Genomic DNA, 13663 nt, shown 5'->3' on the forward strand with positions numbered 1-13663 from the left:
GTATTTTCACCTGCAAAGAGTTGTGGGTGGGTGAAGGGGAAAAGATAATCTGGGAAAGCAGAACAAATGAAGTAGTGCCTGTTAATAGAGCCAATTCATCTTTAAAATATGGGTAAAGAGGAACCAAGGGCATGCTAGGAAAAGATACAAACTTAGATCCAATCCATAATTTAAGCAGAAAAACCAAGTAAAATAATTACTACAATTTCTATACTCCAACCACTCTTATTACAATCAGGATGATTTATTACTGTATATCCCTCATAATGCATCCAATGAAACTGTCAAAATGCGCCTGCCATAGCCTTAATATAATATCTATAAAGAAAAATTCAAAATCTATCCGGTGTAGTAAATCTTCTGCCATCACATCTCCACTTGCACGGGAGTAAACTCAATTGGCCTTAATGGAATTACTCCTGCGTAGGCACATATAGTGTTGCATTGTCACACTGCCAGAGCCAAACCTCATTAAAATGCCATAAAAGGCTTCTTAGATATATATTTATATTTCCCCCACAAATTAAAATGCTTCTCCTTATCTCTCATCTTGCAAAGCATGTATAGGCTCATCAAGGACATTGTCTGTCTGAGCCTTTGCAAAGATAAATGCAGACTTCTTACTTACCATTGTACAGTGGTACCTCTAGTTGTGTTCCGCTCTTGTTATGGACTTTCAGCTTACGAACGCGGGAAACGCGGAAGTGTTTACTTCTGGGTTCGCCCCACATGCATGTGCAGAAGTGATCTTCGCACTTCATGCATGCACAGAAGCACTCGATCATGCCACACACATGCTCTAGTTGCGGGTTTTTCGGGGTGCAAACGGCACCCTGAAATGGATGAAGTCCACAACTAGAGGTTCCACTGTATTTGCAACAACACCCTCCTCACCAAAGAGACCTTGGATCCAACTTACAACAGAAGCAGTAAAACACCCTCCCCTCCTATAGGGATCAATATTTGGGAAGTTTTTAAGATCCCTTCTCATCAACTGGTTTTGGAGAGGGCCAAGGCTCCATGCCTCTACCTCTAATCACCAGCTTTGAAACCCCATTGCCATAGATGCTCCTCACATCTAGGATTGGCAAAGGGAGGCCAGATGGAACTGCTTCGAAGGGAGGGATATTCCAGGGCCCACCATATTCTGAGCTTGAATGAAACTGAGACATACAGAAAGAAAATTATCCATGGTGGACCAAGGATACCTTAATACTTTCTTGCACAACCCAATTCCTTACCTTTGTAGAGGTTATTCCAATAGGGTGAATGTGTCCCATCACCTTTAGTATTTCTTTAGCCGGTCCCCGCCATCTTTCTTACGTCCGGCTCAGGGGGCAGCAATGTCTGTCAGCTTCCTCCTCCTTAATTTCTGTGTTGCCCATGTAGAACTCAGCTGGGAGGTGGGCTGGGTCAAAACTAGAATTAGTTGGCTCTGCCTCTCATTGACTTGGGCTCCAGATATTACTGGTGTCTCTGCCTTGCACCTAGCTGGTTCTAACAGGAATCAGCCAACACTGATTCTATATGTTCACTTCCTACAGGTTTAAAATAGAGCAAATGGTGGACTTGAAAGAGATTATCCAGCCTCTCAACGCTACTGAGATTTTTAATAATGGCTGTGACCTTTCTGGAATAACAGGTGCTTTGATTTATTATGCTGATGGTTGCTGCTGTGAACATTTTATCTGTGTTTTCGGTCCTTATTGTCTGCTGTAATCATGTACTTTTAACAAAGTGTGTTTCAGTGTTTCGTTCAAGGACAAAGGAACACCCTGCTTTTTAAACATATAGGGTTTTTAAAACTATATAAAAAGAGTGAGGGGTTATTATTCTGTGACAGAATCCTTGCTTATCTCACCCCAGATTTCAAGCAAAGGCATGAAAAGGAACAATGTTCAGAACAGAACTGCCACATGGTTTTTTTGCCTCAGAGGGAAGCACATGTGAAACGTGGTCTTTCCTTAGGAGAAATAGCTAAGGAATTTTGAAGGTGGGCACAAGAGGTTTGTTAAAAGTAGTCAGTTTTGTTGCAAATGTTCGTGTCCCTCTTTTTAAAGAAAACAACAACAGCACACAAATCATTTAAAGTAAAATTCAAGGCCAGTGAGGAAGTTCCTTCTCAGGAGAAGACATGTTCAAGGAATAAAGTGTTAGCAAAAGCAGCCATGAAACTGTTGCTTATCTCTCGGAGCCAAACTAGACGGTGCGACACAAACTATGTCACTTGCTGCTGTGTTGTTTTAAAAAAATTAATGTCAGCTTATCTCTCCACACCACATCACCCCACCCATTTATTGGGAACATGCAGACATTGAAAATGCTCTCCTTACCCACTGCGTACTTGACAAAAATCCACACACACATGCCTGCCATTAGTCTCTGAGGGGAATTTCCTAATAGCACCAGAGACTGCCAATAGTCTCTGAGAGAAACGTCTGGAGTCTAATAGCAGCTGTGGTAGCAGTGGTGGGATTTTTGTTGGCTACAGTATAGCAGTGGAAGATGTTGGGAACTGCTCACCACTGTCCCACGTGGGAAAGTGAGTAACTGCAGAATACCCACCTCGAGGGAGCGCTTTCCTTGGCCTATACCTTGCAAGGTTGACTGGACTACTAGTCATGAAGGCTGCATGCTACCTCCAGGATCTGAGGTTCTGAATTTCGGTAACTGGGTAACAATAGCAGGAGACGAGTTGTGATCACTCTTTCGGCATCTGGTTCGCTGCGTTGCAGACAGGATGGCTGCATAAGACTCGTCTTTTCCTCTGAACAATCCCATGTGATTCCCCCCCCCCTTCTCTATAGGCAGGATTGAGATTAATAATGACACGTGCATCATATGTGAACTCTTTATCATTCATGTCCCCTCTCAGATTCTGCTGATGTCCACATTTCTAAAGCCATTCAAAAAGTCTGTTTTGAGCTGCATGAAGATGGGAGTGAAGCAGCAGCGTCTGCTGGTAATGACATGACAGAGATCTTATTCAGTCTATCAGGACGAATGTTACGTGACCAGATCTAGGCTACCATATTTGGATGGGATGGGCTGATGTTAGGTGCCCAAAAGGTCAAAGGGTTGTACTTTTTAAACTGTGTATGCACTTGTGGGCAATAATACTCATGGGAAATAATTTGTTGTTGTTGTTGTTTAGTCGTGTCTGACTCTTCATGACCCCATGGACCAGAGCATGCCAGGCACTTTTGTCTTCCACTGCCTCCCACAGTTTGGTCAAACTCATGCTGGTAGCTTCGAGAACACTGTCCAATCATCTCGTCCTCTGTCGTCCTCTTCTCCTTGTGCCCTCCATCTTTCCCAACATCAGGGTCTTTTCCAGGGAGTCTTTTCTTCTCATGAGGTGGCCAAAATATTGGAGTCTCAGCTTCATGATCTGTCCTTCCAGTGAGCACTCAGGGCTGATTTCCTTAAGAATGGATAGGTTTGATCTTCTTGCAGTCCATGGGACTCTCAAGACTCTCCTCCAGCACCATAATTCAAAAGCATCAATTCTTCGGTGATCAGCCTTCTTTATGGTCCAGCTCTCACTTCCATACATCACTACTGGGAAAACCATAGCTTTAATGGCACGTGCTAAATGTTTGCTGGTTGGCACAAAACGTCCAGCCTATGGAAGGAAGCTGCATGTCAGGGTAAGGACAGGGGAGCCCTGGGAGATGAAGAGACAAATGCTCTACAGCAGACATGGCAAACCTTTCCTGCTCCTGACATTTCTAGACTACAAGCACAACCATCCATACACATTAGCCCTGGTGGCTGGGGTGAATGGGAACTGGAGGATGAGCTGCATATGAACAAGCATAGGTTGCTATTAATTAATTCAATTTCTATACTACGCTTCATCCAGGGATCACAGGGTGGTTTTCAATATAAAACACACACGAATATATAACATAGTTACCACAAGCAAAAAACAACAACACACCACCCACCCCTGCAGTTTAAAAGGCCATATTTTGACCAATTAAACAAAGGCCTGGGAGAAGATGAATGTTTTTACCTGGCACCTAAAGATATGTAATGAAGGTGCCTAGTGGGCCACCACAGAAAAGCCCCTGCCCCCCAGCCCATGACTCCAAGCAAGTTTTATGTGGCTCACTAATGTGCAGCTGAAGAAGAAGGTCCTTTAAAGACTGGAGATACATTATACAAGCACCAGTTCAGGTCTGGAGCTTGTTGGAGTTTGCTGGGCTTCACTGGGGCAAGAAAACAAAGGATGCAGTAGAGGGCATGGTCCTAATTTGAGAGGAGATGTTGAACTGTTGTTATTCTGTTAGCCCTCTGGTTTTCCTTTGGTTAACTTATAATTTAGGCAGAACGCATTTGCCCCCAAAGCACGAGGGTCTAAAAAGTCAAGACCCAGAGGAGCCATTTGTTAGTGGCATCAATAATTAATGACTTTGTAGCCTTCCAGACACATCGGAATATATTTAGTGCTTCTCAGCAGTCTAGAGCGATGCAAAAGATGCCGCCTGAATTTCTATGATCTGAAGGCTGCAGTCCTAGAACTCACACTCATTTGGGATACAGATAGGTAGCCGTGTTGGTCTGCCATAGTCAAAACAAAAAAAATTCCTTCCAGTAGCACCTTAAAGACCAACTAAGTTGAAGAAGTGTGCATGCACACGAAAGCTCATACCAAGAACTAACTTAGTTGGTCTTTAAGGTGCTACTGGAAGGAATTTTTTTTGTTTTGACTCATTTGGGAGTCAGCCATGTGGCTCTGTCTTCCAAGGTTCTTCCTGTTTAAGGGCTGAATTCGCTGGAAGTTCAGACATCTCTCATGAATGCAATGGCCAATGGAGCACAATCTAATGTGAAGTTCATTGTTGTTCAGTGGGCAAGTACTTTAAATGAACATGCTTCAGACTATGGCTGGGCTGATGCTTATATGCCTATGGGAGAGAAAAGTTGCTGTATTCTTTTGAGCTCATGCATATGCATCCTAAAGGGCCGTTCCTACAATCTCCCCTTAGCAATGCACTTTTCCAGTTAAGCAATGTGTATAAAAATTCACAGGGTAGAGGCATATATTAGTGAAAGCACCAAACACTGATGGCAGGAGAAATTGCTTTGCAAAATATGTATCTTAGGCAAAATTGCTTACAAATGTGTGTATAAAGAGAAATGCACACTAAAATGTGGGTGGATTTTCACGAGGACTTAAAAAAATAATCATAAACTGTGCAAATTTGGAGAACTGTACTTAAGACTGGAAAACCGAAGAACTGAGAGAAACCAAAACTGTCAGATTTCCCTATCCCTAATGACATTTATATTTCACCTTTCCCCAAAGGAGCTCAAGATGGTGATGTATACGATTTTCTCCCTCTCCATCTGATCCTTGCAACAACCCCTTTCTGTTTAGGGTTTATGCACACTTTCTTTTGGTCCCATGGCTTTCTCCTGGGGAAAACTGCTCTTTAGCACCCATTCGGAACAAACAGTAGTTCTGGTTTTTTCTGGATTGATGTTTGCTCCAATTTAGCACTAAGGAGTGAGTTTTCTGCGGGAAAAGAGCAGGGCATGGGGGAAACCGCTCAGACCCATGCCTAGAAAGTGAAAGCAAAACAACACTTGAGCATGTGCTGTCTAGGCATGAGACAAGTAGAAGTGCAGCTGAGCCCTTGGCTTCACAGGTTAGGCCAGGGGCTCAGCAACTTTTTCAGCAGGGGACCGGTCCACTGTCCCTCAGACCTTGTGGGGGGCCGGACTGTATTTTGGAAAAAAATTGAATGAATTCCTATGCCCCACAAATAACTCAGAGATGCATTTTAAATAAAAGCACACATTCTACTCATGTAAAAGCACGCTATTCCTGGACCATCCGCAGGCTGGATTTAGAAGGCAATTGGGCCAGATCTGGCCCCCGGGCCTTAGTTTGTCTACCCATGGGTTAGGCTGAGAGATGAGGACTGGCCCAAGGTCATCTAGTGAACGTCATTGCTGAGTGGCAGTTTGAACCCTGGTATTCCGGGTCATATGGCAGACTGGCTTACATGATCTGGACCTCTTCTGTAAGCCCAATTTTTCTCACCGTTAGAAGAAGTGCAGATCAAAGGCTTGAATGCCTGTGGTGCTCAGGAAACCCTGGACAGGAGTGTGCCTGATTTGCTGATCATTTTGTATGGCATATTTGTATGCAAGTGGTACAGTATATAATGTCACTTTGCAAATGATTACCTTCACTTAGCAAGGGTGTTAATAAGAATCTGAACAAAAACTGATATTTAGTTTAATGGCATAGTTCCCGACTATCATAGTGCCTTCTGCTAAAAAGTAAAAGAAAAGAGGGAAAAGGCAAATGTATTTTCAGATTTAAACCACTCTTCTAAAGCACATTTTGCAGTTTATGTGGCCCATTTTAAACTTTCAGTTTGACAAATGCCTGCAGGGAAGGTAATAACTATAGTTAAAAGTGAATATAGTCACAAATATGTCCTTCAAATGAGTTTCAAAATGGAGAGCCGTATCTTGAGATTTCAACTTCTTCAACTCAATGCATCTCTAGCAGGTTATTATCCTTGATAGCTTTTGAGAAATCCCTAAAGAAAATGCCATATTATAAAACAACGGTGTGGTGTATAAGAATTTCCCAGTAATGGCTCAATTGCCTTTTGATGATTTGTAACTATAAAGCGGCAGAGCGGGTGGGGGAGAATGTTGTAACTCATTTTCCACTTGCAAAGATTTTGCTCAGAACGGTAGGTGATCCAAAAAGTGAAAAGCATTTAACAGGATTTAACAATTGCTTCTCTTCTTCTGAGTCATATTTTGGAGGCTTAACTGATGGCACATGGTGGTTTGATCTCTTACAGGAAATCTTCTCTTTTTTAACTTAAAAGGTATAAGGAATATTGTTAATCCATGACACATTCAGCTATGTTAATACATAGGCATCAGTGTCCCCTTGGCCATGAAACTGATCTACAGTTCATGATGGCTGAGCGAAGTAGGTTATAAAATATTATGCTTTTTCTACTGGAATATCCCATCGGTTGACAGGACAGGAGGGAGCTTTGCAGATGATTTGCAGAGCTCAGGGACAGAGCAACTGCTATGCATTCAGACCATGTTTGATCTCCAATACCCCCAGGTAGGGAGTGGCAATACATTCATTTGTCCACCCCATGCCTGGAAGGGAAAGCAATCTAGTGGATGTGATTGGTATTTGAAATTCATGTCTCTTTCATAGTAAAAGTAAAGGGACCCCTGACCATTAGGTCCAGTCGTGACTGACTCTGGGGTTGCCACGCTCATCTCGCTTTACTGGCTGAGGGAGCCGGCGTACAGCTTCCGGGTCATGTGGCCAGCATGACTAAGCCACTTTTGGGGAAACCAGAGCAGCGCACAGAAATGCCGTTTACCTTCCCGCCAGAGCAGTGCCTGTTTATCTACTTGCACTTTGACATGCTTTTGAACTGCTAGGTTGGCAGGAGCAGGGACCGAGCAATGGGAGCTCACCCTGTCGCGGGGATTCGAACCGCCGACCTTCTGATCGGCAAGTCCTAGGCTCTGTGGTTTAACCCACAGAGCCACCCGCGTCCCGTCTCTTTCATAGGATCATAGAATTGTAGAGTTGGAGGGAACTGTGAGGGTCTTCTGGTCCACCCCCTGCAATACAGAAATCTTTTGCCCAACGTGGGGCTTGAACCCACAACCTTAAGAGTCTCATGCTGTCCTGAGTGAGCTAATTGAGTCAGTCCACAAACAATATGCAATTGATTATGGTTCCCCCCCAATCTGCATTGCACTTCCTTTGCATTTAAATGAATGGGCTGAAATAACATAATGGCAATGTAACTATGTAATTTTCACATTTGATTTCTATAATTGATTGCACAGTTGATTATGTGAATCACAGTTTCTCAACAGTAAGGAATAACATGTTTTGGGTGGAAGACGAACAGCACTGGAACAGAAACATTGTGGCATGTGACAAAAATAGCCGAACAGAAAACGATGTCCTCCTACATTTCTACCCTGGAGAGTCACATGCAAACATGTCAGATATGACAATTGGATGATATTATGCATCCATTTAAGCATTTTGGAAAACTGTTTCCCACACACTTTGGCTGTTTGCCTTTCAAGTACCTGCCACTTCAAAAAACATCCCTTTTTATCCATCACTCAGCAGCTGATTCCACCCCACCCCCCATGCTTTCAGTAGAGGGGCAGAATATGTTAGAAGTGCAGGCATTCAGGAATTATGGCTGCGATGAGCTAGTGTAAAGGAATCCCAACCAGGTATTGGCATCTATGTACAGCTGGTAGAACTCTCAATCTTGAAAAGCGTCCTTTATTTGACTGACCAAGCCATATTAAACCAGTCTTCCCTAACCTGGTGCCATGTAGATGTTGTTTGACTATTACTCTGCTTTCCAGTGGGGCTGAGAAGTGGGGTTTTGTCGTCTGGGCAGCCCAGGACCTCCATACACGCTGTCCAGGATTGCACCCTGGGGAGGTCACAGTTTAACTTCATCCCTGGAGGCACACTCCATCAGACAGACGGATGGCAACAATATCTCTTTCCATAATCTTTGACCACTGGGCATCCTAGCTAGGAATGATGGGAACTGTAATCCAACATCATTTGGAAACCCAGAGTTGAGAAAGGCTGCTTTAGGCTCTCTTTTCCTTTCTGGACAGCTCACGTTTTATAAGAAATGACGCATGTTTCGGGAATTATCCTTATCTATAAAATACAGAACCCTAGCACAGTAAAATTCTATGGGACACATAAAAAATCATAGCCCTCCCTAAATTATCACTTGGGTTTGTAAGTTCATGACTTAAGCCCTATATTTCTCATTTGTTCTCTGGTGTTTAAGGGCAAAATCACGACTCTCTCTATTGATTAGCTACAAAGCCTTGATTTGCTCTTTGATTCCAACGCTGCCCTTGTTCTTGTATGGGCCACGTCACTGCTTCTGAAAAAAACAACACAGCAGGTACCCACCCCTTCCTTCGTGCTCTCTTGCCTACAAGTCCAGGTCATGTTCCCAGGCTACTGCAGGGATATTTCTTCTCTCTGGCCTCTGCTTGCTGTGCCTCTCATCTCTAACCAGAACACCACTGCCATTCACTTTTCATCGCCCTGATATGCTGCTCTTCAAATCCCTGCTTTGATTCCTACTACTTCTAGCACAAAATTCCACTGTAAGACTCGGGATGGTTGAAACTGTCAATTTTGATTTCTTTTCATTTTTCATTTCTCTAGTGTTCAGGTCTTCACATTTCTGCATCACTTTGCTTTTTATATATATACAAATTCTCATCCCTATTTTAGTGTGAATCTCTCCTAATATAAATATTTTGTTTGCAATTTTCTCGAATAGGCACATTTTTTTTACAAGTAGTTTCCCCTAATACAATGCATATTTGTATTTTATTTTCACTAATATGTGCATGTTGAGAGCTGGTGTGGTGTAGTGGTTAAGAGCTGTGGACTCATAATCTGGTGAACCAGGTTCGCTTCCCCACTCCTCCACATGCAGCTGCTGGGTGACCTTGGGCTAGTCACAGTTCTCTGAAGTCTCTCAGCCTCACTCACCTCACAGAGTGTTTCTTGTGGGGGAGGAAGGGAAAGGAGAATGTTAGCTGTTTTGAGACTCCTTAAGGGGAGTGAAAGGTGGGATATCAAGTCCAAACTCTTCTTCTTCTTCTTCTTGTGCCCATTGCTTGACTGGAGACTTTGCATTACAAAATTCAGAGAAGTGCAAATTTCACAGGATGGTTCAGTTTCAGAGTCATCCCTGCCAATAGATGTGAAGTTGGCAAGGAATTGATGCATGTGAGAGAAAGAGAGGGGAAGAAAAACACTTCTAGGTTGTGGCACCTGGTCCATGGAACAGAATCCGAAGACTATTCTACCTGGCTCCTTCTTTGCTTGCTTTAAAGCATACAGCAAGCCCACAACTTACACACATTTAATTTGTGGGCATTCAGCTTTATGTGCCTGGCAAAAATTAAAAATGAATTTAAAAAAGGGGGTAGGCATCTGGTAAAAAAGACTCTGATTTTGGCTTTAGGTGTGATCCCTGGAACTTAACTCATGTTTTATGTCAGCATGGATTTGGTTGGTTAAGGACTTATACTATCGCTGTTCCTTGGTGCTGTGGTCTAAACCACTGAGCTTCTTGGGCTTGCCGATCAGAAGGTCGGCGGTTTGAATCCATGCAATGGGGTGAGCTCCCGTTGCTCTGTCCCAGCTCCTGCCAACCTAGCAGTTCGAAAGCATGCCAGTGCAAGTAGACAAATAGGTACAGCTGTTGTGGGAAGGTATACGGCATTTCCGTGTGCTCTGGCTTCCGTCACAGTGTTCCGTTATGCCAGAAGCAGCTTAGTCATGCTGGCCACATGACCCAGAAAGCTGACTGTGGACAAACGCTGGCTCCCTCAACCTGAAAGCGAGATGAGCGCCGCACCCCATAGTCACCTTTGACTGGACTTAAGCATCCAAGGGTGCTTTATCTTTTACCTTGTTCCTTGTTGGGATTTAGGGCTACTATTTCAGTGTTGCTATACGTTACAGTGGTGCCCCGCAAGACGAATGCCTCGCAAGACGAAAAACTCACTAGACGAAAGGGTTTTCCATTTTTTGAGTCGTTCTGCGAGACGAATTTCCCTATGGGCTTGCTTTGCAAGATGAAACGTCTTGCGAGTTTGTTTCCTTTTTCTTAAAGCTGCTAAGGCATTAATAGCTGCTAAGCCGCTAAGCCGTTAATAACCGCTAAGCCACTAAGCCGCTAATAGCTGCTAAGCCGCTAAGCTGCTAATAGCTGTGCTTCGCAAGACGAAAAAACCGCAAGACGAAGAGACTTGCGGAACGGATTAATTTCATCTTGCGAGGCACCACTGTACTGCTGTTATTTTTGGATTTTATATATTTTAGGATGCAATCCTTTACCCACTGACAGAGTAAGCACACCTGAACTCAAAGGGGCTTACTTCTGAGTAGCCATGACAGAGCTAATAATTTAGGTTGTTACTGTATCTTTTCATTTGGAAAACACTTCCTTTTGACTGAACCTTGTGCTTGTTTTTGCCTTTGTAAAAAATATATTGCAGGCATGCATTTGACAGCAATCATGAGCCTGTCCCACAAGCAGGTTGTGGCAAACCGACCATTCCTCTTTATCCTGAGACATAACTCGACAGGTAAATCGATAAGCAATGTATTTATTGTTACATTTGATTCAATGTATTGTTGTTTATTAGAGGGTTGGTTGGTAAGGGTTTGGAAGTTAAAGACCATTGTCCTAAACCACTTCTCAGCAGGTGAAGACGTTAGCTTTTTCCAGACCTTCTCCTCTGATATGATTACCATTGTGTCAGGGGGAAGAATGGGTCTGCAGCCCGTCTCTGTATGCCCATCAATGTGTGTGTGTGTGTGTGTGTGTGTGTGTGTGTGTGTGTGTAGGTTTGTGTTCAGGTTCTGCTTTCAGGTTTCATCTGTGAGAACAGGAGGCAGGACTAGATAGGCCATAGCTCTTATTATGTTCACGTGGACTCCTCACAGAATTTAGAGCCCTGATTATGTCTGATGGGTTTTGTTGTTGTGGTAGAAACTGGATCGGTTTGGGTGACCAGTGAATTTTCTGACCCTCCTGATTTTTTTATGAGTTTTGTTTGCTTGCTTGTTTGTTTGTTTCCGTTCCCAACTGGAGAGAGGAGTTTAATTGGCACTATGGTTTAATTGGAACTATGGTTAAGTTACCTCAGGGCCGTTTCACACATTATGAAGCCACAAGCCCAGGCGACTCACTGAATATACACTTGACAGGAAGCTGCAGCCAGCAAATCCTAGCTCCTTGATGATACACATTTTTGAGGCATTCATCTTTTACAGGTTTAAACTTTTGAAGAAGGTTTGAAGAGTCCCTCAGTAAGGGAGTTTGCCCAGACCCTAGGGCAAAGGCATCACCAATATGGCACTGGCAACTGTAGGTACACATGTGCCCTTGGAGGCTTTTGCTGGTACCCACAGGGTCTCATCCTGTCCTCAAGATGAAGTTTTGCAGTGTGTTCTGGGTGGCTGGGTATGTTTGCAATACCCCAAACAGTTCTCCCTAAATTGCAAATGTTCCCACAGGCCCAACAAGACTGGCAACTCTTTCCACAGAATCAACTACTCCAGGCAATCCTGTCATACAAGTTACAGGAAGTCAGGAGGAATAGGCTGTTAAACCGCTACAATATCTATTACTGTTTCTTGTAAAAGCTGTAGAAATGCACATTACTATTTTATGATCTTGGCTAAAACCAAACTGTCTAAATTTACCTGCTGCTTTAAATTGAGGATTAGGAAATGGGGCAGCTCGTTTTCAGGAAATAAGAGTGGCTGAATGCAAAAGAGAAATCACTGTTATTTTAAGCAATTACACAATCAGTACTTTTGTCCCCGGACCCCACTGTAACTAAGCCTAAGTAGGAGCCACTGAAATAATTGTATTTCCCCCTTCCTGTTCACCCCTCCCATCATTTCCTTCCTTCTCCTCTGCTGTTTTCCCGATTGTGTGCTTTTTAGATTGCAAACCACTTGGGGCAGAGACTTGTTCTCTCATTCTTTGAAATCTGTCACAAACACTGATATATTAATGATGATAATAAATAATAGTAATTTCTAAAAACTACTGTCTTATGTGACATGATTTCACATCCAGCCTGGGACCAACATTATCTGACTCCATTTAGGGGCTGGCTGCAAGTGGTTTTGTTTTTTTTTGCTGGGTGGTGGGGGCTTGTAAAAATTGCCCATTTGTGGGTTACTTGCTACATCGGGGATGGGCAACCTGCCCCCTACATTGCTGGACTACAAATCCCACTGTCTCTTGCCATTGGCAGGGGCTGATGGGAACTGGAGTCCAACAACACCTGGAGGGCCAAAGGCTCCCCACCCCTGCCCTATATCACCCCCACCCCCAAACAGAAGCTGTGGGTCTCTGAACAGACCCTGCAGCCAGACAGCTGCCATGGGAACATTATCCATAGGAAAATATAGGGGAGAAAATCCATTCTTTATTGGCTCCATAACATTTAACAACCTGTTCTTAAGTAAGGTGTGAGGGTTTGGGGGATTTGCATTACTGTTTTATGCTCCCTGCTGAAATCAAACTGTCTCAAAGTAACCCGCTGCTTTAAATTGAGGATTAGGATGAGTGGCAGCTCATTTTCAGGAAATAATAGTGACTGCAATAAAGAAGGGAAATTACTGTTATTTTTAGCAATTACACAATCAGTATTTTTTTCTGTTACGGCAACTTTTGTATTGAATTACTGATAATTTGTCATCGCGATGGCAGACAGGCTTTATCAAAGCTCCTGGTAACCTTGCCGCAAACGGAATTAGAGCCTTGGGAATCACGGTGGTGTCTAAACTCTAATTTGGCATGTAAAAATGAAACGTATTTAAAATTGTTGCCTCCAAATGGTGGCGAGAGCAGGATAGCCTCACTGGCAAAAGAAGCATTTTAGCTTGATGACCTACCTGTGAGGTACCAATCAATCTATCTATACCCTACCTTTCCTCCAATGGGTTCAAGGTAGCGTAAATGTCCCTCCCCCTTCCAATTTTATCCTCACAACAACCCTGTGAGGGTGCATATGGGCTAAGAAGCAGTGACAGGACCAATGTCAGCCA

The 13663-nt window shown here is 43.4% G+C and overlaps 1 protein-coding gene across 1 annotated transcript in view; it reads left to right on the top strand.

The window, feature by feature from the left end:
- SERPINI2 (serpin family I member 2) overlaps positions 1 to 13663 on the top strand; it is a 46935-nt gene that overhangs the window by 28299 nt on the left and 4973 nt on the right. Inside the window, exons 6-8 of the mRNA XM_028728488.2 lie at positions 1545 to 1642; positions 2876 to 2962; positions 11092 to 11181. Coding sequence (XP_028584321.2) covers positions 1545 to 1642; positions 2876 to 2962; positions 11092 to 11181 — 275 coding nt within the window. The remainder of the gene's footprint in view (positions 1 to 1544; positions 1643 to 2875; positions 2963 to 11091; positions 11182 to 13663) is intronic.

The sequence above is a fragment of the Podarcis muralis genome, chromosome 6 (assembly GCF_964188315.1).
Source record: "Podarcis muralis chromosome 6, rPodMur119.hap1.1, whole genome shotgun sequence".
Lineage (NCBI taxonomy): Eukaryota > Metazoa > Chordata > Lepidosauria > Squamata > Lacertidae > Podarcis > Podarcis muralis.